The sequence below is a fragment of the Abramis brama genome (genome assembly GCF_963993115.1).
Source record: "Abramis brama genome assembly, chromosome: 1".
Classification (NCBI taxonomy): Eukaryota; Metazoa; Chordata; class Actinopteri; order Cypriniformes; family Leuciscidae; genus Abramis; species Abramis brama.
In genome coordinates, this window is record NC_139963.1 from 21,743,097 (window position 1) to 21,771,035 (window position 27,939).

The 27,939-nt window shown below is 40.7% G+C and overlaps 2 protein-coding genes across 2 annotated transcripts; both read right to left on the reverse strand.

Moving 5' to 3' along the window:
* Positions 1 to 423: 423 nt before the first annotated feature.
* On the reverse strand, positions 424 to 6,029 carry tmem150b (transmembrane protein 150B). The gene is made up of 7 exons (XM_084090214.1): positions 5,894 to 6,029; positions 4,412 to 4,495; positions 4,261 to 4,320; positions 3,675 to 3,742; positions 3,470 to 3,597; positions 1,357 to 1,534; positions 424 to 1,236 (listed from the first exon to the last, which is right to left on the reverse strand). The coding sequence occupies exons 2-7, from the start codon at positions 4,474 to 4,476 to the stop codon at positions 1,037 to 1,039; spliced, it is 699 nt and encodes a 232-aa protein (XP_083946340.1). The 5' UTR covers positions 4,477 to 4,495; positions 5,894 to 6,029; the 3' UTR covers positions 424 to 1,036.
* A 1,406-nt stretch (positions 6,030 to 7,435) lies between these two features.
* Positions 7,436 to 21,540, reverse strand: adsl (adenylosuccinate lyase). Its single transcript, XM_084123332.1, has 13 exons — positions 21,224 to 21,540; positions 12,500 to 12,703; positions 12,265 to 12,309; positions 11,809 to 11,888; positions 11,308 to 11,479; positions 10,201 to 10,247; positions 9,977 to 10,067; positions 9,784 to 9,853; positions 9,556 to 9,703; positions 9,312 to 9,402; positions 8,079 to 8,168; positions 7,722 to 7,898; positions 7,436 to 7,590 (listed from the first exon to the last, which is right to left on the reverse strand). The coding sequence occupies exons 1-13, from the start codon at positions 21,368 to 21,370 to the stop codon at positions 7,504 to 7,506; spliced, it is 1,449 nt and encodes a 482-aa protein (XP_083979458.1). The 5' UTR covers positions 21,371 to 21,540; the 3' UTR covers positions 7,436 to 7,503.
* Between the last annotated feature and the right edge of the window lie 6,399 nt (positions 21,541 to 27,939).

Consider the following 27,939-nt stretch of genomic DNA (forward strand, 5'->3'; position numbering starts at 1 on the left):
GGAAGACTCGTTTACATAATTTGCGGTGCTGCATGGGAGTGGGCGGAGCTAAAAAAAATCTTTTGCCACGTTTTGCTTCTTGATTCGACTCTCTAATTGGTGGTATTATCTGTACAGAATCATGGGTAATGCAGTTTTTTCCCATAAATTTCAATTTTAAACCTGGGGCTAATGTGTGACCTGGAGCTAAAATGTGGGCTGACTGCTTTATCAGAAGCAAATACAATCGATTAACGACCTCGGAGCTCACAGTAGGGCTAATAATCAATTCCCCTATGGAGAAAATAAATATAATTTTTACTTCCAGAACCCGGCTGTTACACTCTATAGCAAACCACATCTATTCAATCACTTCCCAATTCCCCTACATTTTTTCTTGTTCGAGAAGCCGTTTCACTTAGACATATGTTACAATATGGAAAAGTCTATCGCAACTTCCATTTTATTCCGACTTTATACTAGTACTACAACAAGTGAATTACTGAACAGTTAAAGAGTACCATACCATCATATTTGTTTGCTTTAAATGCTCACTTTGTAGACTGTAACTCAGCAATTATTAATATTGTCAAATTTGTTTATTTATATTCAATAACATCTTTCTTTGATAATGCTCAGATAAAATTGAATTATTTATAACAGAATATATTTAATAACATTATGCAAATAAAGTCATTAAGGCTACAAAAAAAAGACCAAAGAGATCTGGTTTGAGGTATTACCGTTTGTTGTACTGCAATAACATTAACAAGTGGAATATTACATTGATACCATCCTCTCACACTATAATCATCTTAAGGTATATACATATCATGTAAACAATGTTGCTCATGAATTCACTCATGAATCATTTCTACAAAATAATTTATACTGTAAAATCGGTTCAACTCCAAACGTGGTGTAAAATGGGAGTGTTTTATATTGTGTGTGTATTTGTGCATTGAGCAAAGTTGTGCAGGTTGTAGTCCAATGTTGTGTCCATATTATATGGTGAGTTTGTTCCCGATTACTACAGCCACAACTTGCCAGCTCTCCCTCAGTGAATCTCCTGTAATGTCCACACACCATTAGCATCACGGGCGGTATTCATCCCCTTCTTCTGTACGGTGAGCTTGTGAAAGTCAATGTGTCTGAACTCTGCTGCAAAAATCCCAAACAGCGCAAAGAAGCACATGACCAGAGCCCACTCACACATGGCAGCTTCAGAAGGAAACCCTGCGCTATGGAGAGAAAACACTGAGAAGACAGAGAGTTAAGGACAACAAAATGAACACACGATAAAGTGTAGTGAAAACGTACTCATTTCAGAACTCATTTCAGTTATTAATTGTATTGTCTGTAAGAGCTGAAGGATACTGCAGATGACAAAACAAGTACACAGGCTGCAGAGGATGGCACGCACAGGCACCACCCACCAGCGGTCATGTGACGGCGGGCTGTAGTATGAAAGCCACGTCTGGACCCAGAAGTAAGCCAAACCCAGGAAGAAGGCCAGGAGCGCCCCAAGCAGATGAACCCCCTTCAATACAGATTGCTAAATGGACACACACATATGGACATAATCATGCATGTATAGCAAATAAAGGCCCTGATTATACATCAACATTCTTTTTCATTCATCGTTTAGAGGTAAAAAGACACCTTTTCACTGGTATACTGTTTGCGAACATCTCCTGCTGAGAGCGGCATTTAGATGAATATGTAAATACTGTATGAGCTGCTCGTGCTCGCTTTCCTCTCAATAACGAAATACACAACAAAACTGGCAGCGGTGAGAAAGCATCTGATCATAGCGATGTGGATATGTTTGCACAAGCTCTGCAATTCACCTCTCCAGCCAAGTCAAGTCATGTTTATTTACAAGCACATAACAACATATTGCTTTAAAGCAGCTTTTTACAATATTAAACATGAAAGTGTCAGTCTCAATTCATTTCAATTAAATTAATTTCAATTTCTACTATAAAGCAGCTCTCCGGTGTGTTCATGTTAAAACTCGCATCTGATCTCAACGGACTGAACAGAAGAAATTAACCCGAGAAGATATTATCCACGTTAAAGAAGGCGGAGCCTCAGAGCCACTCCTACTACGCTTAGTCCAGTCATTTTAAGCCAAAATGGGGGTCAACCTTGAACAAATTGCAACAGAAGCAAACTCAACTGATTTTGTATCCTCAATATATCCTGAGTAAGTACTTTAAACCAGCCTTTATTAATTATTATTGCAGAGATGGGGTTTGGGGCTGGGTCCGTGGGACTGTTTCTGGGGATTCACTTTTTATTTTACTTACCTTTTGTCTTCTGCATTCTCCTTACCATTGTCTCCTGTTCTTCCCTCAGACTCATCCCTCAGAAACAGTCCCACGGACCCAGCCCCAAACCCAATTTCTTAAAAATTAATAAAGGCTGGTTTCTAAAGTACTTCTTCCTGCCTCTATGTATTAATGCTCATGGGTAGCCTAAATGGGTTCCATTCAGATCTTAACATCAAGTATTTTACTGTTATATGTCAACAAGATTCAACAAGACATTTTCACCTGGCTATACCCAATGTTTAGATCTGTTGTGGTATTTATGCAAATTAGTATACGTAATTAGATTATGCATAGTTTGTCCATGTTAACAAACAATTTCAAAAAACTTGTAATACATTTTTTGTTTGTCTTGATGTAAGTAATCAACTCAGTAATTTTCATGGTGATATCTAAAGGTTAAAATTTTTACCCAATTCACGTAAGAAAAAGAATGAATAGGCGTATGAATAGGCTATATTTGGGTCTTTTTCTAAACTTTCCCTTAATGGGATTCTTCGGGACTTTTTTTTCCTTACTCAGGACATATTGAGGATACAAAATCAGTTGAGTTTGCTTCTGTTGCAATTTGTTCAACCTTTTTTCATAAAATGACTGGACTAGCTTACCAGGATCAACTAAACGCTGGATTTTCAAATTTTTCGTATGTGAAGTTCGAGGCTCCATTGTTGCAGTAAACTTGCACAACGTTCTTGAATGAATAATTTATTAGATGCACGCCGGTCTTTTATCATAGGGACATCAACTTTACATTTTCACGCCCCTAAACATGACGTAGAACAAAACGAACTGTGATTGGTTGCGTTACATGCCAGACAAACGTCCTCTTGGATGGGCCTTGGCCAATGAAAGCTGCGATGGAGTCCAGTCTGAAGCACCCTTCTGACACCTAAAATTACAAATGGGACACCCTACGGTCTCATGGACTTAACAGACACGTGGACGCGGCAGCCATTGTAAGTCAACAAGACCGTAAGAGCATATGAAGTGTGCCATTTGGGACAGAGACAAAGGCTCTGAAATGACACCAGTTTGTTCTTCGATTTTGCTTAGAGTATATCAGGGTTTTAATGCAAGAGCAAACACAAATAAGCCCAACACAATTCACAAGTAATCAAGTAACGTCCAGTTGTTCTTCACACACACATAAACTGTACCTGGAAGTTTCCTAGAATGGAAATGCCAATGCTAGAGATGAAGCCAAGCACCAGACCGGCTGTATTTAAATGAGACGCATAACTCAAGTCCCGGATCTGTTGAAATCTGATAGTGACAATCCACAGAGCTAAAGAAAGAAAAAGAGGTCATGCAGAAGGTACAGTACAGCAGGCCTGTTTTCAAAATGAGATGACAGGGACTCACCCAAAACACAGCAAATATTGCAGATCTGAGAAAACAGGCAGCTCTGGGGGTTGTATGAGCCACATGTGCTGAAGGAAACAATATTCATATATTATTTCTTTCTTTTAACCGGGGAATCTTAGCTAGTATCATCTTGTATGCTGTGCTCTGTTGGGCAGTGTAGTATGTAGGGTGTGAATCTTTGGGTAGGCAGCATATCGATTACAATCAGGAATGACTTTTGCAAATTCAGAAATGATTCACGATATTCAACAATACTACAATAACACTAAGAAAACAGTTTTTACACCAGATCACACCAATGTCAGAGATTGGAGATTGTACTGTAAGATCAGTAAATTGAACATAGTGATGGAAGATTTAAGTCATGATGACTCACAGTACATGCACTTTGTACTTGGAGGTCTAAATGAGCCTCCAAGTCTTGCAATGAGCAGAAGGTATAATTTGTGCTTTGTAAATGTAATCATGTAAGAGTACCAAGAATTCAGTTTCAATACTCAACCAAAGTACAAATTCCTAAAAAAATAATACTTAATCTTAGTCAAGTACAACTACTCAAGAAACTCCACTTTAAGGTACAAACCTGATGTAAGGGAATTCTGCAGTTATGTTAACAGTGTTATTGGACACTGCAATGGCATACCTGCACACAAACAAGTACAGAAAGAGTAAAAAACAACAACAACAAAAAGACGATTTTGTAAAGAGTGAGCGAAACTGAAAGAAATACTCACACAACCCAAAGTCCAATTGTTCCAAACACTGCCAGAATGACAGGGAGTAACGCCCACACCCACATGATAGACCAATCAGATCACCTGTAGATAGATCATGTGTCTCTTTACCTATTATGAGATCACATTTATTGCATGTATAAATTTAGAATCCCTTCTTCACTGTGACCAAACAAACATTCCAATGACGTAACTGTTACCTACAAATCAGCCTATTCAACCATCTTAAGTGAGCCAGTTTAAAATGCAACATCGGCATTGAGAACAAGTCATATACAATATCACATCACAGGAAGTGCACAGGGAAATTTAGCAATCATTCAGTAAATGCAGTTCAAAAGAATCAAGTGCCTGGCGTTTTTATTCAGATTAATTCAACTCAGATGTTGGTGTTTGAGGAAATAAAGATGTGACCGTTACAACGGCATTATCAAGACACATTTACTTTTATGTTAAACATCACATTATATTAATAAATATTTAATACATTTTAATATGAAGTGGATATATTCTATAAACATTTACATATGAAACAATACATGTATTTTTAATAACAAAAGCCTGCATAGGGAACCTGTGAATCAGAAAGCAGCTCTAGATAAAGAGTGATATCTGCTTCGATTTTTACAACCCCAGCAGGCTATGTTATCACAGAAGCAGCGAGTTATGGGAGATTCACGTTTTTCTCCACACACCAGACCTGGTTACAGTGGTGTTGAAGCTCAACAGGTATTTTATTCTGAACAACCATCTAAAGAAATGAAAATTGTCTTTACTGACTGTTAAAACTTCAAAACCAAATTCTCTTTCAGCACTTTTCCGAGCTGTACATCTGCCAGTTTTTCTTTAAATGGCAAAGTCTGGTATGCAGATATTGAGACTACGGTTTACAGCTTCAGTGGGAATTAATATTACCGTCTGTTTCTCATGCATTATTTTCTCAGGCCAGCAGAATACAATGACATTCCTTTAAAGCTTTTCTCTCAGGGTTTCGTCTTTGTTTTTGTGGAAACTGTTCCCAACCACTATAACTTCAGATGTTTAAATCCTGTAAAACTGTTTTCATTATACCATTATAAACCAATTATTTCTTATACCAGTAGCATTGAGATGTCAAACACACAACCACTAGGCCTACTATGTCAAGCGATCCATTTAACTATTTTTGACAACAGAAAAGACAACACAACCACCACTTTGCCTAGAATTCACTTTAAAACCGGTTAAAATCTTCAATTTAAGAGGATAAAATGTGAGAAATCTTAACTACAAGTAAAGAACAGGCATTGAAGTCAGCAAAAGGAAGTTGAAGAAGTTTATAAAAGAAGCATATACACATACACTATTCTAAAATTTGGAGTCAGTATTAATTTTATTTTTTTAATTCATCAAGTAGGCTAATCAGCTAATCAACCAATCGAGAGCATGTGTTCAAACCAAACTTAAAAATGTGAACGAAATGACATAAGAAGTGACTCTTACCATGGGATGATTTGACTGAGTATCCGCAGGCAAATTAATCCCTGTTAATCTGCGGAATAAGAGGAGGAACGCCAGACTGGTTCAAACTGACGTTATAGTAAACGTACAACAGGTTTCAAACCCTGTGACTATGGACTTTGCGCCAGGATAATTGATTTATAACTATTGCGAGTCATTTAGAGGTGTGCGTGCAATACAGTACAAACACTCTGCTCTGTCTTAGTTCAACTTTTTACACCCACGGTTATAATAGCAAGAGACACTATCACTTACACAAGTGAATAATCTGTTGGTGTCCTCCCTCATTAGTTTTATTATACAGCCAGTTAAGCTATTGGTAAAGGAAACATTTAAACATCTAAAGTGTCATTATTACTTAAAACCATGTGTATATGATTAACTAGTTCATAGACAGGAACATAAAAATACCTAAACTTTTTTTCCAATACTTTAGGACTTATTATTTAGGGTCCAATTCTCACTATTAACTAGCTGCTTATTAGCATGCATATCAATAGGATATTGGCTGTTTATTAGTACTTATAAAGCACATATTAATGCTCAATAGTTAGTTAATATAGTGAGAATTGGACCCTAATCTAAAGTGAGACCATCATTTTACAATTCAAGGATTATCTTATGAACATTTATTTTTCATTTCAATTTTAGTTTATATTTTCCTGAGATATATTGTCTATTTAATATATACACCCATAAAAAAAGATTTATACATGGTAATACCATTGTATTGTATGGTAATACCATTAAAGGTGTTATTCTGATCACAAAACCTCAATGTCCCCATTCACAACTCATTTAAACTATTGGGGAATTTTTTTTTTTTTTTGCATTATACCATTAAACTTAGTTCAAGCATAACTCTACGTATAAACAAAATATTTACGGAATAAAATAGCAGACAGACTGAACTGCATCAATAAGCTCTTGTTTTACTCGACAGACTTCAAGTCTTTAGACATATTATGATAATGCTGACATTTGCACTCACTTGCATTTTAAGAGAGAACATTATGTGAAAAGATTACTTTGTTAGTGGCTCTTAAACACGTACCCTTCCTAAACATCGTGCCACTGTGTGCATCTGTCCCATCGCTCCGTGTTGTGCATGTCAAATAAAATCAGTCATAATTAATGTAATTTCTAATGTTTTTTGTATCAGTATTTATTTATTGATTCAAATAAAGTTTCTGAATGTTATTTATATAAAACACACATTATGTTATTCATGATTAAGTATATCATACTTAATGAATTTCTAAACTTATTTTACCGTTAGTAACGTGACATGCGACTACACATTACTTTACGGAGAGCTTACGACCAACTAGTTACGTTCTGCCTAAAGAACAAATGGTGCGACCGAATAAAGTACAGAGTTTGTTACAAACTAGCTAGTAGTTACTAAGCCTCTAGACGTTCCAATTTAAGAAAGAACTTACGAATGGCTGGTGCAACCAACCCTACCCTGGAGTTTGAGAACTAAATGTTGTCAAAATGTCACATAAAAGAGCACACGAAAAGTTGAACAGCTTGACATTTATTTATTGTCATACAGATGCATCAGTCACAGAGTCGCATGTGTGTGTGTCTTAAAGCTCTAGTTCAATCTTCACATCCATTTTACATTTGTATGGCTCTAGAACAGGCCTGACCTCCTCAGACAAAAATCTTGTAACCTGTGAAAGAGAGGGAGCGATTGGAAGGGTATTACAGCCTACCTCATGATTAAAACATTATGTTAATCATGTGATAAATATTAATAGGACAGGAGTAGATGTACAGGTGTGTCTAGGCTGCATGCGTGTACCTGTTGTGGGGCTCGGCCGATGAAGGTTTTGGGATCCAGAACGCTCTCCAGCTGTCCGAGTATGGGGGTGAAATATGGATCAGCCTGAACCCGAGCCAGTAGGTCATTATCTCCCCCTTCCTGTTTGACCACGGCCGCAGCTTGCTGGGACAGAACACGGATCTTCTCATGGCAGTCCTGAGTGTGTTTTCAGTACAGACATGTTAGTCAATGCTAGGCACTGTAAACATCTGCTGTGCTCACAGAAACAATATTTACAGCAAGTTATTTATTCAAACATCTTGGGGTTGATTTGCCAAAGCAAATTTATTTACAAGACAAGATTGTTCTTATTCATTAATCGCTGATTGTTCTGACCTGTCTGTTTCCTCCAGCCTTCACCATGGCCATGATGATGTTTTCAGTAGCCATGAAGGGCAGCTCATGACGGATATGCCTCTCGATCACCTATAAAAGAGAAAGAGAGAATGATTAAAGGGGTCATGAACGGCATTGTTTTTTTATGTATAATGTTCTCTGAGATCCCCTCATAATGTTATCAAGATTTTTAGATAAAAAAAACCTAATTTAGAAGTAATAGGCTATTTTCTTTCCTGTTTTTGACCCTCTCTTTGAAACAGGCTGCTGCATTCAAGACTTGGAAGTAAACGCCCACTTCTATTATTGGGTAACAGTTTTGCATATTAAAATATTTTTTCATTGTCCCCACCATTACACGTGTGCAACCGTTTTGAAAACCTCAAGATGTTGAAAAATGGCAACCAGTAAAATTCAGCCATACATGTTCGAAGTCTACACCTCAAAGACAGCGTGCCAATTAATCACCTTTATTTATATTTATTGCTTATGTATTTGTGAGGTAATGAGCAGCTTGGTTTCAATTAAAATCTGTTTTTAGTCTAACAAAGAGGCTTTGAATTCTGAAACTTACAGAATTTTTTTTTTATAGTACAATGACAAAGTCAAAAGATCAAGAATTTTTTTTTTCTCAATTCATGACCCCTTTAAACAGTACAGCTGTCAATTTAATGGGATAATTATCTATAATAAATTATGTCTAATGTAAAAGTTTTGAATTATCTTAATTTGGGGCTTTACTCATCAAATATTGTTATATGGTTTAAATATCATTAATAAATGCATTGATATAGAAAATGTTTCTTGAGCAGAAAACCTGCATATTAGAATGATTTCTGAAGGATCATGTGACTGAAGAAGACTGGAGTAATGATGCTGAAAATACAGCTTTGACATTACAGGAATAAATTACATTTTAAAATATTAAAATGGAAAAAAAGTTATTTTAAATTGTAATAATATTTCACAATGTTACTGTTTTTACTGTATTTTAGATTTGCTTTAGTGAACATAAAGGACTACTTTCAAAAACAAAAATAAAATCTTAAATCTTTTGAACAGTAGAGTATATGCAATTATTTGGACTAAGTAATCAGCGTCTCATTTAGTTCATTTGATAAAACCAGATACTGATAATTGATACTGAAACTTTTTAAAATGTGTGTTGAAAAGAGACTACCCAGAAGTCATTGCATCAAATGCATTGAGAGTTACACACACACACACACACACCTTAGGATACACCACCAGCCCTTCAGTGATGTTCTGCAGAGTGCTGAGGATGATGTCAGCTGTGAGGAAGGACTCAGGCAATGAGATCCTCCTAAATAAGCACAAAAAAAATATTTATATATATATATATATATATATTGAGACAGGATGTTGGTGAAAGAAAGAGCCTAAAGTTTCATCTTCACAAAGCCAAAATGGTGCAATGCCATAACATATGGTCAGACAACAGATGTCATAACAGTGCCTGTTAGCGCTGTCGTCCAGGGTTCTTTCCAGCCACTGCACTGATGCGGTCTGCAGAGGGTCTGACACCAGCGCCATCAGGTGGCGAGCAAGACTACAGCAGCGCTCAGCACGCATGGGGTTTCTCTTGTACGGCATGGCACTGGAACCTACAAACAGAGGAAACCATGACAGATCAGAGGTTGATTTCAAATGTGATCAAAATCCCCTGTCTCACATACAAACTCACCAATCTGCTCTTTCTCAAACGGCTCCTCGATCTCTTTCAGATTAGCCAACAGACGAATATCAGTGCAAATCTACAGCAAAAACAGGTTGTTCTAATCAAACAAATATTGTCTGTTGCTTTTCTGTGACTATTGTGGATTGTTAAAGCAGCTAATTTATAAGTTCATAAAGCTGATCTGATATTCACGTCTGACCTTGTGTATCGAGGCTCCGAGGCTGGCCAGCACACAGAGCGAGTCGACATCCACCTTACGACTGTACGTCTGACCCGTCACCAAGTATGATCTAGAGAAATAGAGAACTCAATAACCATGTGCACACAAAAACATGCCCAATGTAAGTCTCCAGCCAACAACATTTAAGCGATTAGAAGCATTTATTAAACAACGAAAGCAGGAATTAAATAGCCTGAGCATACTTTTTAAATCCAGCCATCTCAGTGACCTTCCTATCCAACTCCTCCACCTAAGAGAGAAAACAGTCAAAAGTCAGTTCAACCATAGAATATACTAGAGCTGGGACGATCTGATTCGATAATATCACGATTTTGGCCGTTCATTTACACAACAACGGCGTTTTTTTTTTTTTAACTATACTGTTATTGTCTCCATATAAACTACAAAAATGTGAATTTTTAACGTTAACGCTAAAGTCATTTGCGCATGCGTATTAAGTGTTAAGTCTTTGGGTGCGTAGTATTTCTTTATAAAGTGACTTCACCAACTACTGGCCTGGCATAAATAATACAGCATTTTTAGTCGTTTTCGCAAAGAAAAACGTTTCCGTTTTTAGTACATCTTTGTTGTGTAAACGTACCCTAAATGTATTCCCTAAAAGCACAAAAATGTATGTTTTTTAACATTTAGGTCAAATGTAAGGTCAGTAAGATTTTTTAAATATTTATGAAAGAAGTCTCTTATGCTCATCAAGGCTGCATGTTTTTGTTAAAAATACAGTGAAAAAAATTAATATTATGAAATATTATTGCAATTTACAAAAAACTATTTTCTATGTTAATATATTATTTTGAAATGTAATTTATTTCTGTGATGTCAAAGCTGAATTTTCAGCATCATTCCTCCAGTCTTCACTCTTCAGTGTCACATGATCCTTCAGAAATAATTTTAATATGCTGATTTTCTGCTCAAGAAACATTTCTTTCCATAATTATCTTATTATAATGTTGAAAACAACTTCACTCTTAAATAGTGCTTCATATTTTTGTGAAAACCTCCCTACATTTTATTCATGAGTTAAAATAACTTATTTCAAATAAAAAAAAATTTCTCTAATAATGTCTTTACTGTCACTTTTACTTAATTTCATGCATCCTTGCTGAATAAAAGTATTGATTTATTTATAAAAAAATAAAAAATAAAAGATTCGTACTGACCACAAACTTTTGAATGGTAGTGTGTATAGTATGTATGCTGGAGACAAAGTGCACACTACTAGGTATAAAGTAAGCCAGTGTTAAGGTATAAAAATCAGATTCAGCTGTTGATTTTCATTCAGCCGCATTCACCTTCTCATGATCCCCCTGGAAGAGCTGCAGGAAGCTGGCCTGAGTGCCTGTGGTTCCTTTGACGCCCCGGAAGCGCAGGTCCTCTCTTGCACGCTGAAGATTGCGCATGTCCATGACCAGATCCTGCAGCCACAGACACGCACGCTTCCCGACAGTAGTCAGCTGAGCTGGTCTGAGAAAAAGATGGGGATGAGGAGAGGGGAAATAAACCCAAAACCAGTCTAGTATTGTTGTATTAAATGAAGAAACGATGAAAGGAAGGAATATGAAAAATAAGAGATTTGAAGAAAATGAATAATGCTGTATGGGTTAAAAAATGAGTGAATGCTGATAAGATGCGTCAAAGATTAGATGGACAGATCATAAATGAATAGACGATGGGGAGGAAGAAAGGAAAACGGTAGAAACAATTAATTTTACATGCACACTTTAAACATGCTTTAATATCTAAATACTTATTTGAGAGGTTTAGTACATGCACTGAACCCTGAATTTACTCACTGATAGTGGGTGAAGCCTAAAGTCGGCTGGTCGGCGTATTTCTCTGCAAAGTTAGCCAGCCTGTCTATGACACGAGCCAACTATAGAAGAGAGAATGTTTGAAAACAATAAACACTTTATTGCAGTGGATGGAAATTATGGCCAAATTTGTGGTCAAAATTAAAAATTTGCATGATTAAGGTATTTTATTAATGCATTTAATTAACATTTTAAGCATTAAGTAAATAAACTATGTTTTAAACATACATTTATTTGCCAATTTGACAAGTGATTTATTATTTAATGTTACAATTAACTACATTTCTTAAATTAATTAGACCATTTTACACTATTTATTTGTCAAAATAATTGAATACAGTACATTGATAATTGATTTCTTAATTTTATATTTAAATGAAACTAAGAACCTTAATAAGCATCAGTTGTCATAAGCTGGAAAATATCAGAAAGTCAAACCTTGGGTAGCAGAATATCAAATCCATCACGCAGCATTATCAGATCCTACAGATAAAGCATACACACATTTCAATAAGACCATTTTAAAATAATATACTGACTTTAGAACTTTTAGAACAACATGCTTTTCCTTAGAAGGATTTTGCATGGTTTGCATGGATTTTGCACTCAGCAGCACTTCCACTGAGTCCAATTAATAGGAACAGATAGTAGTGTGATAATATTTTTGCCTCACCGTGTTGTCTCCCACATAACAGGAAGTGGCACCCAAGTGGATGATGGGAGCAGCAGTGGGACAGCAATGAGCGAACGTGTGCACATGAGCCATGACATCATGCCTCAACTTCCTCTCTTCCTCTGCAGCCATGACGAAATCAATGTCGTCCGCGTGAGACTCCATCTCACTCACCTGGGCATCGGTTATGGGGAGACCCAAAGCCTGCAGACAGAATATTAGAGCGATAAAGAAATTTATTAAAAATAGACTGCATTTTCACGCATTTAACATTCCCATTGTAATTCAAGCACCAAGTTGCAATATGTAGAAGCTTGGTAGTAGCTTATGTTTTTTCACATTTCAGGTATGACTGTATGTAGCCTACTTTATGTTGTAGATGGAACAAGTATCATGAAAGTCACAAAACCCATTAGAACTTTCACAGGGCTTGAAAAATCATTTATTTATTTTATTCTGTGTTGCAGGACTGCAATCTGAACAGCTCCATTCACAATAAAGCTTATTGTTAACAATGTTAAAAAAGCACAATATACCAAATATCATATTGGTTATCAGCCAATTTTCAATCAGAGATTTTCCTGAGATAATGCATTCCCATTTCTATTATCTTTATCATTTACCATATTTATCATATTCTCTTGGTCATTTTTAGCAAATCTTACAATGAATATCCATTTTTCATATGGCTCATTTTAAATGTTGTCATATCTAACTTCACTTGTAGCATTTTAAAAGTTTATTCTATTTATTTAATGCTTTAGTTAATTTATTATAGAATTATCATAAATATACATTTCAAAGTAATTATTTGCTAATTACATCCAGAGGTGGACAGTAACAAAGTACATTTACTTGTGTACTGTACTCAAGTACACTTTTTGAGTATCTGTAATTTACTTGAGTATTATTTTTTCTGGAAACTTTTTACTTTAACTTCACTACATTTGAAAGACAAATATCGTACTTTTTATTCCACTACAATTCTGTCAGGTCCTTGAGTAGAAAGTAGTAATGTCAGTCAGGGGATGATTTTGATTGCAGGGGTTGCATTTTTGCAGGGGTTGCATTTTGGTTGGAAATGAAAGTCGGATTGACGTCAGAACCCGACTGATGTTGGTTTCTGACGTCAACCCGATTTTCGTTTTCAACCACAATACAACGTCTGTCCAACGTTGGAGATTAATGTCAATCTGGCGTTGGATTCTGACATCAACCTTATTTTCCAAACCCCCTCCTTGAACTGCCACCTTAACGTGGTGGAGGGGTTTGAGTACCCGAATGACCCTAGGAGCTATGTTGTCCGGGGCTATATGCCCCTGGTAGGGTCTTCCAAGGCAAACAGGTCCTAGGCGACGGGTCAGACTAAGAGCGGTTCAAAAAACCCTTATGAGAAAAAATAAATCAAGGACCGTGACGTCGCCCGGTATGGCGCAGCCGGGGCCCCACCCTGGAGCCAGGCCTGGGGTTGGGGCTCGTATGCGAGCGCCTGGTGGCCGGGCCTTCCCCCACGGGGTCCGGCCGGGCTCAGCCCGAAGGAGCGACGTGGGGCCGCCTTCCCGTGGGCTCACCACCTGCAGGAGGGACCATAAGGGGCCGGTGCTGAGAGGATCGGGCAGCAGTCGAAGGTGGGGGCCTCGACAACCCGATCCCTGGACACGGAAGCTAGCTCTAGGGACGTGGAATGTCACCTCGCTGGCGGGGAAGGAGCCTGAGATTGTGCGTGAGGTTGAGAGGTTCCGACTAGAGATAGTCGGGATCACCTCTACGCACGGCTTGGGCTCTGGAACCATACTCCTCGAGAGAGGATGGACTCTTCACCACTCTGGAGTTGCCCATGGTGAAAGGCGGCGGGCTGGTGTGGGTTTGCTTATAGCCCCCCAGCTCAGCCGCCATGTGTTGGAGTTTACCCCGGTGAACGAGAGGGTTGTTTCCCTGCGCCTACGGGTCGGGGATAGGTCTCTCACTGTCATGTGTGCCTACGGGCCAAACGGCAGTGCAGAGTACCCGGCCTTCTTGGGGTCTCTGGGAGGGGTGCTGGAAAGTGCTCCGACTGGGGACTCCGTCGTTCTACTGGGAGACTTCAATGCCCACGTGGGCAGCGACAGTGACACCTGGAGGGGCGTGATTAGGAGGAACGGCCCTCCTGATCTGAACCCGAGCGGTGTTCAGTTATTGGACTTCTGTGCTAGTTACAGTTTGTCCATAACGAACACCATGTTCAAGCATAAGGGTGTCCATCAGTGCACGTGGCACCAGGACACCCTAGGCCGTAGGTCGATGATCGACTTTGTGGTCGTTTCATCTGACCTGCGGCCGTATGTCTTGGACACTCGGGTAAAGAGAGGGGCGGAGCTGTCAACTGATCACCACCTGGTGGTGAGTTGGATCCGATGGCGGGGGAGGAAGCTGGACAGACTCGGCAGACCCAAGCGTACTGTGAGGGTCTGCTGGGAACGTTTGGCCGAGTCTCCTGTCAGAGAGATCTTCAACTCCCACCTCCGGCGGAGCTTCGACCGGATCCCGAGGGAGGCTGGAGATATTGAGTCTGAGTGGACCATGTTCTCCACCTCCATTGTCGAAGCGGCCGCTCGGAGCTGTGGCCGTAAGGTCTCCGGTGCCTGTCGAGGCGGCAATCCCCGAACCCGGTGGTGGACACCGGAAGTAAGGGATGCCGTCAAGCTGAAGAAGGAGTCCTATCGGGCCTGGTTGGCTTGTGGGACTCCTAAGGCAGCTGACGGGTACCGGCAGGCCAAGCGAACTGCAGCCCGGGTGGTTGTGGAGGCAAAAACTCGGGCCTGGGAGGAGTTCGGTGAGGCCATGGAGAAGGACTATCGGCTGGCCTCGAAGAGATTCTGGCAAACCGTCCGGCGCCTCAGGAGAGGGAAGCAGTGCCCTACCAATGCTGTTTACAGTAGAGGTGGGGAGTTGTTGACCTCAACTGGGGATGTCGTTGGACGGTGGAAGGAATACTTCGAGGATCTCCTCAATCCCGCCGTCACGTCTTCCATTGAGGAAGCAGAGGCTAAGGGCTCAGAGGTGGACTCGTCCATCACCCAAGCTGAAGTCACCGAGGTAGTCAAGAAACTCCTCGGTGGCAAGGCACCGGGGGTGGATGAGATCCGCCCTGAGTACCTCAAGTCTCTGGATGTTGTGGGGCTGTCTTGGCTGACACGCCTCTGCAGCATCGCGTGGCGGTCGGGGACAGTGCCTCTGGGATGGCAGACCGGGGTGGTGGTCCCTCTTTTTAAGAAGGGGGACCGGAGGGTGTGTTCCAACTATAGGGGGATCACACTTCTCAGCCTCCCTGAGAAGGTCTATGCCAGGGTACTGGAGAGGAGAATACGGCCGATAGTAGAACCTCGGATTAAGGAGGAACAGTATGGTTTTCGTCCAGGCCGTGGAACACTGGACCAGCTCTATACCCTCTACAGGGTGCTGGAGGGTTCATGGGAGTTTGCCCAACCAGTCCACATGTGTTTTGTGGATTTGGAGAAGGCATTCGACTGTGTCCCTCGCGGCGGCCTGTGGAGGGTGCTCCGGGAGTATGGGGTCCGGGGTCCTTTACTAAGGGCTGTCCGGTCCCTGTACAACCGAAGCAGGAGCTTGGTTCGCATTGCCGGCAGTAAGTCAGACTTGTTCCCGGTGCATGTTGGACTTCGGCAGGGCTGCCCTTTGTCGCCGGTTCTGTTCATAATTTTTATGGAGAGAATTTCTAGGCGCAGCCAGGGGCCGGAGGGTGTCAGGTTTGGTGACAACACGATTTCGTCTCTGCTCTTTGCAGATGATGTTGTCGTGTTGGCTTCATCAAACCAGGACCTTCAGCATGCACTGGGACGGTTTGCAGCCGAGTGTGAAGCGGCTGGGATGAGAATCAGCACCTCCAAATCCGAGGCCATGGTCCTCAGTCGGAAATGGGTGGCTTGCCCACTTCAGGTTGGTGGAGAGTTCCTGCCTCAAGTGGAGGAGTTTAAGTATCTTGGGGTTTTGTTCACGAGTGAGGGAAGGATGGAACGGGAGATTGACAGACGGATCGGTGCAGCTTCTGCAGTAATGCGGTCGATGTACCGGTCTGTCGTGGTGAAGAAAGAGCTGAGCCGCAAGGCGAAACTCTCGATTTACCGGTCAATCTACGTTCCTACTCTCACCTATGGTCATGAGCTTTGGGTCATGACCGAAAGGACAAGATCCCGGATACAGGCGGCCGAAATGAGCTTTCTCCGCAGGGTGGCTGGGCGATCCCTTAGAGATAGGGTGAGAAGCTCGGTCACTCGGGAGGAGCTCAGAGTAGAGCCGCTGCTCCTCCACATCGAGAGGGGTCAGCTGAGGTGGCTCGGGCATCTGTTCCGGATGCCTCCTGGACGCCTTCCCGGGAAGGTGTTCCGGGCGCGTCCCACTGGGAGGAGACCCCGGGGAAGACCTAGGACACGCTGGAGAGACTATGTCTCCCGGCTGGCCTGGGAACGCCTCGGTGTCCCCCCGGAAGAGCTGGAAGAAGTGTCTAGGGAGAGGGAAGTCTGGGCATCTCTGCTTAGACTGCTGCCCCCACAACCCGGCCCCGGATAAGCGGGAGAAGATGGATGGATGGATGGGGTTTGGTCTTCTAAATGCAAATTTTGTCATTGTTTTGGAGCAAACTAGCTTATAGATAACAGTAAGGTTAACATATTCATACTAAAGGCCAAAAAACTTATAAAAAATAGGGCACTATTTGAGGGAACAGCCATTTGGGTGTCCGAAACCATTGTGGACGTTATTGAGTGCACTTATTCAATCCCACTACTGGAACTGTGTTCTAGAAATAAATGTGAAATTGATATGAGGGTAGGCAGACATAGATTCAGAGGCATAAGGTACTGTAAGTATTACACACAACAATAATAAAACAACGCACTGACATTTACTTTTGATACGCAAGTACTTTTAAAAACAAGTACTTCGGTCTTTACAACTTTTACTTGTAACAGAGTAATATTTGATCAGTAGTTCTCTACTTTCACTCGAGTAAGGAAGTTGTGTACTTTGTCCATCTCTGGTTTTCAGTGTTTCACAAACAATACGAGGACATGAATACATGGACATTTCCAGAGCTGCTCTGAGAGAACGCCTAATGAGCATTTTCATCATTTTATTTGAGAAAAAACATTGTCAAATAAATACACTCTGGAACTAGGGCTGGGCGATATATCGCAGGCGATACGTCCGTGATAATTAATACGATATGGCTCAGCTTGTCAGTGAACTACGGCTCTGTGTAGTAAATGCCGCTCCATCTGAAAGCAGGTGATGGCGATTTACTACTAGGAACCGGCTTTACTGACGAGATGCACATAACAATGTCATGCGATATATCGCCCAGCCCTGTCTGGAACAGGTCTTCACTACAACCCGTCAAAATAAAAGTTTGGTTTAAATAGGAGAAATTATGAAAGAAATATATTATTGTAGACCTACAATAGAATAACAACAACAACAACAATAATAAGACAATTTATTTAAATATTATTCATGATTTAATTTAGTAAATCTGTCTTGCAGCACTTCCCCAAAAAATAAAAGGATAAAAGTTTAAATTTTCATTTGATTACCACCGTTTTTGATAATATATTTGTATTTATTCATAAAAAGAAAAAATAGTTTTCTGAATAAAATACATTTCATAGGACTCTTTTATTCTTAAACATTTTAATAAATTATTAATGTTAAAAATAAGTTGTTGATCTGATTCATTATCAATTATTGAATTTAGTTGATTAGACAAGTTTTATTGAAATTTTAATAAACAAACCAAACGAAATGGTTTTCGAATTTGTTATAGCCTAATAAAAGCATTTGTTCAACCAAAAAAAACTGTTTTCATTCATTTAACCGTCATTTTATCTGATGATAATAATAATAATAATAATAATAATAATAATAACAACAACCATAATTTATTAATACCGTTTATTTATTTATTTAATAATTTATTAATACTGTAAACCGTGATAATTTCTAAGATGTTTATCATACTGTGAAAATCTACAACCTGGGAGAGAGTAGGCTACCCTGCTATAAGGCATTTTCAAGAGTATTATCATTGTACATGATTGAACAGAACAAAAATTGTACCTTGGAACTTCTTGTAAGTGGTGGTTATAGCATGGTTGGTGATTGTATTAATACCATGGTAGTTTGACATTTACCATGATACTGAATCCCTACTATAATTATGTTCCATGGTATTTGGTGGTACTATGGTAAAAGTCCAAAAAGCAAAACATTACTACGTGTCTAAAACCATTGTAGTGCCATGGTAATTTGATGTAGTAGTGTGTTTTTGTATGCAGTATATATACTTATACCTCTGTTTTAACTGTCATGTCTAGCTCTGTATATGTCAGGTTAAAGGTCACTGAATCTCTCAACATAAGCTCACAGTAACTCAGCAGTTTAGATGATAGTGTAGGAACCAGTATTAGAAGAGAACTCTCAAATTCAGATAACAGATATTCAGTTTGCTGAGATTAACAATAGTTGAATTGATAAGAAATCAAATAATTGACTGTTGACCGGTGGACTTTGCTGGTTTAGCTGACATGGGAAGGCTTGCATATTGGTTGTTTCTTTGAAGTGTGTATAGAAATCAATAACTAAGATTTTGTGATCGCCCACCCAGTCACCCATAAATCTCCAAGTAAATGCCGCAGTCTGTTCAATTAGCACTGGGCAATGTTAACTGAACACAGTCATGTGGTCACATGGTGGTCATTCTCTGACCCGGTGATGAGACAGACAGGTTTCTGTTTGCTGCTCTGGAAGTAAAGTCACGCTGCAGAACTTTACTAATCTAGTCCTTGGGACGCACAGTTCTAGACGAAGCCCTGGGAAAGATTGTACAAGTGTGTGTTTCCAAAAAAACTAATGTAAATGGGTAACAGGAGAGTGACTTATGTGGGTTGACCTTTACCCTCTCTATGTGTGATTGAATAAGTGCACTCAATAACGTCCACAATGGTTTCGGACACCCAAATGGCTGTTCCCTCAAATAGTGCCCTATTTTTTATAATAAGTTTTTTGGCTTTTAGTATGAATATGTTAACCTTACTGTTATCTATAAGCTAGTTTGCTCCAAAACAATGACAAAATTTGCATTTAGAAGACCAAACCCAACGTTGAAAATGAAAATCAGGTTGATGTCAGAATCCAACGCCAGATTGACATTAATCTCCAACGTTGGACAGACGTTGTATTGTGGTTGAAAACGAAAATCGGGTTGACGTCAGAAACCAACATCAGTCGGGTTCTGACGTCAATCCGACTTTCATTTCCAACCAAAATGCAACCCCTGCAAAAATGCAACCCCTGCAATCAAAATCATCCCCTGACTGACATTACTACTTTCTACTCAAGGACCTGACAGAATTGTAGTGGAGTAAAAAGTACCATATTTGTCTTTCAAATGTAGTGAAGTTAAAGTAAAAAGTTTCCAGAAAAACTAATACTCAAGTAAAGTACAGATACTCAAAAAGTGTACTTGAGTACTTTACTCAAGTAAATGTAGGCTGAACTGCTGAAAACACCTTGAGCTTGAGTATAAGTTACACAAAGCGGCGCAGCTCATTCCCTCAGAGACACGCAGATCAAGCGAGTATATAACAGTCTTTTTGTGCTTTAATATTCACATACCATGTCGCGATTTGATTTAGTGCACAGCTCTACTTTCGATTTATTTATCCATCCATCAGTTTGCGTCTTTTACGTGACATCTGCGTAAGGTCCATGCACAAATTCGAGAACGAAATTTTCGCATGTTAAACAATAAATACGACCTCACGTCTTGATTTTCTGCGTTTTTCGTATCCGTAGCAAGCATTTTCAATGGTGTTTTGACAATTCAGCCACCGAATGACGAATACGAAAAAAAGCATACGAAAATTTTGGACTCAGTGTGCAATATCCAAGTTAGCCTACTGTAAATTCAATTTGCATGACTGGATTCTGGTGTTCTATGTGTTTCCTCCTTTTTCAGCCACTTTGCATCCACATTTTTTATGCAAATTGTAAATCTATCCTCGAGGACAACCACGCGCAGTCGTTTACGTTACTGTACATCCAAATATTGCCCATACTGACAATGGTTCGCTTTCGACGGTGTTGCATCACTTTTTTTTTAATTTTGCACCACTTTTTTTCTTTTGCATCAGTTTTTTTCTTTTGCACATTTGTTCTCCCGCCCTTGCAGTAGTTTCCGGAGCGCGATTCTAAAAATAATTTAAATTAATTTTCTAATAAATAATTTTAATTATTTTTTTACTCAGTAACGGATATGATTTAAAATGTAGCGAAGTGCAATACTTCAATCAAAACGTACTTAAGTAAAAGTAAAATTACAGATTTTAAAAACTAAAAAAAGTAGAAGTACACAAAAAAACCTACTCAATTACAACGCGAGTAAATGTAATTCGTTACTTTCCGCCTCTGGCTACCACCACAGTACTTCTTTGTGCAAGTTTGTCAGCCTGGTCCACTTTTAAAACATTAAATATTACAGCACAGCTCATGTCCAAACTTTCAAACTATTTTTAGACTAAGAAAGTTGGCAACTTGAGATCTCCACTCATTCACTCAAGGTCAAAAACTCAAGACAGTATCACACACTTGCCTGGCATTCAGAGGATCACAATAACAACAAAATTATCAGTAGACAGTCTGTAGAAATACACGTAAGAGAAATATCCAGACCTTCTCGGCTTTAGCGAGAAAAATCCACAGTTTTCTCCATGTGGTGAATTTTTTCCTGTCGCTGAAGTTATAGGCCATCTCTTTGCTGGCGTACCGCGACACCAGCGGTGAGCGGTATTTCATGAACTCGTCCCCGGATCCCTCCATGCCAGCAGCGGATCAGTGAAGCGCCCAGTGCCGCGAACAGAAGACTGTGTGAAGATGAGCTCTGCTGCAACTTGTGTGTGTCCAAGAGGAGACTTGCAGGGTTTACGACAGTTCTAATAGATCGGCGGCACAGTCATTCGGGCACAGTGGACTTCTTCTTCTTTCAGTTTAATGGCGGATCGCAAACCAGCATTTATGGGTGCATACCGCCACCCCACTGTACAGGAGTGTGTAATATCAGGGTTTTGCATTCTTCAGGTCAAGAATTTTTTTTATTTTTTATTTTTTTATAATAATAATAATTGTTATACATATGTATACACACACACACACACACACACACATATATATACATACACACACATATATATACATATACACACACATACATACACGCAGATATACATACTCATATATGCAAAAGAAACTAACTCAAAATAACTATACCTAACCTATATAATGTGATCTAATCCTGAATTTCTTAAAACAAGAAAGAGAGCCTCCCAACAATCCCTCATTTTCTCATTCCTTCCTAAAATCCCTTCCAAATTCCATCCACGTTCAAATCCGTACATCTTTATTACACCACAAAATAACATGCTCGACATTTTCTGGTACATTACAACTGTCACATTTCTCAGAAACGCATTTTGTCATTAAATACAAAGTTGACTTTAATGCAGCGTGTCCAAGTCTTAGCCTTGCAAGAGCCACGTCCTCTTTTCTACACCTCCATTTATATGTTTTCACCGTGATTGATTTTTGTATGTTATAATAGTGTCTTCCTTTGTTATCTGAGTCCCACTTCTTCTGCCTCAAAGCCCTCACTACCTTTTTGATTAATGATTTGGCCTCACCTTTTCCAAATGGAACTTTCATAATTTAATTCTTGTTTAATTTCAACGCTCTCTTTGCAATCTCATCTGGCTTCTCATTTCCCTCTACACCAGCATGAGCAGGAACCCAACAAAACTGTACATCAGTTCCAACTCTTTGTATTGTTAACAGTGTTGTAAATATTTCCAACAATAAATCATCTCTAGAGGTTTCTTTTGAGTTTAAGCTACTAAGAGCTGCAGCAGAGTCTGAAAAATCCTTTACATTTTATTTGTTGTGCATATTCACAACAATCACTTAGCACCTTTATAGTGGGCTGTTCCTCTCCAGATCCTTTTAGCTTTACCCAATATGCCAATGATAACTTTGAACGTCTTAAATATAGCCGTCTTAAATACTGATTCTTAAGGCTCTGAACTGAATTTTATCAAGTTTTTTTCAAAATACTTTTAGCTGCTGCTTCATATACCATATACCAATAATCAAGAAACGACCGTATTAAAGCCCTATAAATATCCATAAGTGATCATTTGTCTGCTCCCCATTCATACCCAGTAATTGATCTCATTAGGTTTATTACCTTTTTACATTTAGTTTCAATCTTATTAATATGATTCCTCCATATACATTTCTCATCAAACCATAGCCCTAAGAATTTGAACTTTGTTACCCTTTCCATGCTTTGACCATATAATTTAAGCTGTACTCTATCTGTCCTTTTCTTTCTATAAAAAGCATGAAGCATGACTTTTCAATTGACATTTTAAATCCCCATTCATCTTTCAATATTCAGTAAAGCATTGTGTATACTATTAGTCACGTTTAATATTTCCCTCCCTTATATAGCCCCATCATCTGCATAAAGTGATGATCCAATGTCTTTACCAACATTCATAAAAATATAATTTATCATAATATTAAACAGGATCGGGCTAATTACACAGTGGACTTTTGACGCCATCTAATGTTTCTAGTTTAAGGTTTTTAATTCATTTGAAAAATTAATAAACAATATAATATTTTTTTAAACTAAGACTGAAATAAATGCTATATGTGTATATATATTACCATAAAATAGGCCTATTTATGTTCAGTATGTGTAATTAAATAAATATTGTGATATAATAATAAATATAATGAAAAATCAGAAAATAAATATAATGAAATTGGATATACAGTATCATCTCAAGCAAGGCTCTTTGATAATGCTTTCTTTATTTAGACAGTATCCTACTGGTCCTCACTGGCCTATTGTCCTCTGAAGAGGACATTATATTTTAGTGAAGTTCTCTGACAACATACATGTCATATGTTTAAGTCTGGATAAAGAATACATTCAGGGTTTTTCAGAGATTCCAAATGTTTGGAGGTTTCACCATGACAATTCCTTCTCCTTGGTCTCCATTGCCTCCATTGCCATCGGACTAACTTTCTAATTGTTTGTTGTAAATAAACATCTCAGGATGTTATGGGTTTATGGGGTTTCAAATCAGAACATGACTTTTTGTTACGAAACAGTGCATCGATTTCATATCAACATGTTTATCAGGCATTTTAGGGAGACACAAGTACATAGGGAAAGAAATTACATCAATATTTTTATGAAAATGTTGCCAAGTTATTACTCTGTCACGCTGCGGCAAGGATGAAGCAGAGAGAGAATCCAAGTGCAAGCATACATTTAATTAAACAAACAGGTAATCCAGGCGGAACACGGAACTCAGGACAAGAACAGGTAACAGTACATTAAACAACGACCGACAACCAACAACTGAAGCACAGAGGTTTAAATACACAGACAAACAAGCTAAACAAGATAACAAGGGGGTGTGGCTAATTAGAAACACCTGGGAGAACTAATAAGCAAGAAAAACTACAAAGGACTACAAAACATGACACAGAACAGGAAATAACAAAAGTGCACACAAGACAAGGGAAACACAGGACAGGAAACATTACATAGCCCCCCACCTAAGGAGTGGATTCCAGACACTCCGAAGAGAAAAAAAAAAAAAAAAAGGTCCAGGAGGGTGGTGGGTCTGATCCGGGGGGCTAGGCCCGTGGAGCGGAAGAGGGCCTGAAGACTCCGGCAGGGCAGAAGGCCAGGGCGGAGCAGGCTGTGCAGGCGGCCAGGGCGGAGCAGGCTGTGCAGGCGGCCAGGGCGGAGCAGGCTGTGCAGGCGGCCAGGGCGGAGCAGGCTGTGCAGGCGAACAGGGTGGAGGCGACCGTTCAGGCGGCCAGGGAGGAGACGACCCTTCAGGCGACCATGGCACAGGAACAGACACCGGCTCAGAGGAGACCATCTTGTCCGAAGACACCGGCGTGGAGTCAGCCATCTTGTCCGAAGACCCCTCGGGCGGCCACGGCGGTGAAGACCCCTCGGGCGGCCACGGCGGTGAAGACCCCTCGGGCGGCCACGGCGGAGAAGACCCTTCGGGCGGCCACGGCGGAGAAGACCCTTCGGGCGGCCACGGCGGAGAAGACCCTTCGGGCGGCCACGGCGGAGAAGACCCCTCGGGCGGCCAGGGCGGAGACGACCCTTCGGGCGGCCAGGGCGGAGACGACCCTTCGGGCGGCCAGGGCGGAACAGGAGACCACCCCTCTGGCGGTCCTGGTGGATCGGGCTGGTCCGGAGGTGTATTGCCCCCCCCCAAAATTTTCTTGGGGAGGCTCCCCGGTAAAGAGTCCTGGACCAGCGATGAAGAGGGCTTTGAGCTGGGCAGGACCAGCGGCGAAGAGGGCTCTGAGCTGGGCAGGACCAGCGGCGAAGAGGGCTCTGAGCTGGGCAGGACCAGCGGCGAAGAGGGCTCTGAGCTGGGCAGGACCAGCGGCGAAGAGGGCTCTGAGCTGGGCAAGACCAGCGGCGAAGAGGGCTCTGAGCTGGGCAGGACCAGCGGCGAAGAGGGCTCTGAGCTGGGCAGGACCAGCGGCGAAGAGGGCTCTGAGCTGGGCAGGACCAGCGGCGAAGAGGGCTCTGAGCTGGGCAGGACCAGCGGCGAAGAGAGCTCTGAACTGGACGGAACCAGCGGCGAAGGAGACTCTGAACTGGGCGGGACCAGCGGCGAAGAGGGCTCTGAGCTGGGCAGGACCAGCGGCGAAGAGGGCTTTGAGCTGGGCAGGACCAGCGGCGAAGAGGGCTCTGAACTGGGCAGGACCAGCGGCGAAGAGGGCTCTGAGCTGGGCAGGACCAGCGGCGAAGAGGGCTCTGAGCTGGGCAAGACCAGCGGCGAAGAGGGCTCTGAGCTGGGCAGGACCAGCGGCGAAGAGGGTTCTGAGCTGGGCAGGACCAGCGGCGAAGAGGGCTCTGAGCTGGGCAGGACCAGCGGCGAAGAGAGCTCTGAACTGGACGGAACCAGCGGCGAAGGAGACTCTGAACTGGGCGGGACCAGCGGTGAAGAGGACTCAGAGCTGGCGTGAATTGCAGGCTCGGCTGGACTGGCTTGAAGCTCTGGATCGGCAGAAGTGACGTGAACAGTCTCTGGATCAGCAGAAGCGACGTGAACAGTCTCTGGATCAGCAGTAGTGACGTGAACAGTCTCTGGATCAGCAGAAGTGACGTGAACAGTCTCTGGATCAGCAGAAGTGACGTGAGCAGTCTCTGGATCAGCAGAAGTGACGTGAGCAGTCTCTGGATCAGCAGAAGCGACGTGAACAGTCTCTGGATCAGCAGAAGCGACGTGAACAGTCTCTGGATCAGCAGAAGCGACGTGAACAGTCTCTGGATCAGCAGATGCGACGTTAACAGTCTCTAGATCAGCAGAAGTGACATGAACAGTCTCTGGATCAGCAGAAGTGCGCTCTGAGCTTGACGGGACCAGCGGCGGCGAAGATGCGGCTGAACTGGACGGGACGTGAAGACCAGGTGTTGACCTTGGGTGCCACGGGAGGAAGCTCTCCAGACATCTGGAGAGTGCCTCTCTCCAATCCAGACCGGAGAGATCGGGGAGCTCCCTCGGGTCAACCTCCCTAGCCCCCAGCCGGTAACACACCTTAATTGCCTCATCACCCAGAGAGCAAGAGGCAGCTAGAGGAACAAATCCCCAGGTATACTGGAAGAGATCGAGGCTATCCAGGGCCAAGGCCGCGATCTGTCCAGCAAACTCCTGGGTCAGGCTGTGAAAATCAGGCATGACGCGAAGAGACTCAGGCTTTGCAGGCATGACGTGAAGAGACTCAGGCTTTGCAGGCATGACGCGAAGAGACTCAGGCTTTGCAGGCATGACACGATGAGACTCATTTAATGCTGCTGGATTCATCGTTTGGTTCGGTCGTTCTGTCACGCTGCGGCAAGGATGAAGCAGAGAGAGAATCCAAGTGCAAGCATACATTTAATTAAACAAACAGGTAATCCAGGCGGAACACGGAACTCAGGACAAGAACAGGTAACAGTACATTAAACAACGACCAACAACCAACAACTGAAGCACAGAGGTTTAAATACACAGACAAACAAGCTAAACAAGATAACAAGGGGGTGTGGCTAATTAGAAACACCTGGGAGAACTAATAAGCAAGAAAAACTACAAAGGACTACAAAACATGACACAGAACAGGAAATAACAAAAGTGCACACAAGACAAGGGAAACACAGGACAGGAAACATTACACTCTCCTTGTTACACATATTTTTTTTTAATCACATTTTGCCCCAAGAACACATTAATATGTAAATAAGATTCACTGATACATTGAGTATAGATACATTGTTTCGAATAGGACTACCCATTTATGGCCATTTTACACACATATTGTATAAAGCAAAATAGTATATCAAATTATTCTGTTCCATCTTTTATATATAGTTGAGAATCATCCTTAAAGTTTGATAATAATAAAAAAATAGCCTAAAACCTAAAAATTGATTGGTGAATGAACAAAAAATGACATTCTTTTTGTCTTTACATTTCTTTACATTTCTTTTCTTTTCATTTCTTTCTTTCTTCTTCTTCTTTTTTTTTTAATAACTAAGTCCTGGTGTCCTCTATAGAGGACGTAGCATAAAATAAGAATAAACTATCTTTTTTTTCCCCCCATTTGTTTCTTATACTCCAAACAATGCAGACATTAAAAAAAAAAAACATTTTTTTTAAATTGCAAAACTTTTTTTCCTGGTTCACAGGAGGACATTCATGAAGCAAGAGTTGCATTTACTATATTTTTAAAACAGATTTTAAGAAGAGTACTGAAACTTTGTCGAATATGAAACACCGAATAGACTTTGGAATTTGTAAAGCTTTTCAAATTAATGTAATTTCCCTTAATTAATTAGTTTGTTTATTTATTTGTTCTGATTCTTACAATTATTTTATCATATAAATATTACTTTTCATACTCACTAACTGCTTTATAATACACTAGTGTTTGACGTATGGCATTATTTATAAGGAACAAAAAGTGTCCAGTGTTTGCTTTACTTGCTCTAGTATTTCAGTGCTGCTGGGTTTAGGTCATACTGCAGAATCAGGTGGGCGGTGCTAAACTGGATACTTCCATCTTTTCATTGGTCTAATGACAGCCTGTGCTCCACCCCCAAACTCAACACTACACAATGAAAGAACAGCAAACCACCCCACACTTATTATTCATTACTACCTAAGAATTTTAGGAGGTTACTTACCGTATAATACTAACCCACTAACTCTATACTAAAATGAATCACAAGCCACATATTTTTCTCACCCCCTCCTTGCATCGCTCTGCTCTCTATTAGCCTCTTTCTCCCAGCTCCTCCT

What these genes read in the sequence shown, in the direction of transcription:
- tmem150b (XM_084090214.1), bottom strand. Translation starts at nt 4,476, where the DNA reads ATGTGGGTGTGGGCGTTACTCCCTGTCATTCTGGCAGTGTTTGGAACA. An exon ending in ACAATTGGACTTTGGGTTGT is followed by an intron (nt 4,321 to 4,411) that starts GTGAGTATTTCT and finishes GTTTGTGTGCAG; the next exon opens with GTATGCCATTGCAGTGTCCA. An exon ending in CCATTCTAGGAAACTTCCAG is followed by an intron (nt 1,535 to 3,469) that starts GTACAGTTTATG and finishes GTGTCCATTTAG; the next exon opens with CAATCTGTATTGAAGGGGGT.
- adsl (XM_084123332.1), bottom strand. Translation starts at nt 21,370, where the DNA reads ATGGAGGGATCCGGGGACGAGTTCATGAAATACCGCTCACCGCTGGTG. An exon ending in GAGATGGCTGGATTTAAAAA is followed by an intron (nt 10,068 to 10,200) that starts GTATGCTCAGGC and finishes CTATTTCTCTAG; the next exon opens with ATCATACTTGGTGACGGGTC. An exon ending in GGCTGGTGGTGTATCCTAAG is followed by an intron (nt 8,169 to 9,311) that starts GTGTGTGTGTGT and finishes TCTCTTTTATAG; the next exon opens with GTGATCGAGAGGCATATCCG.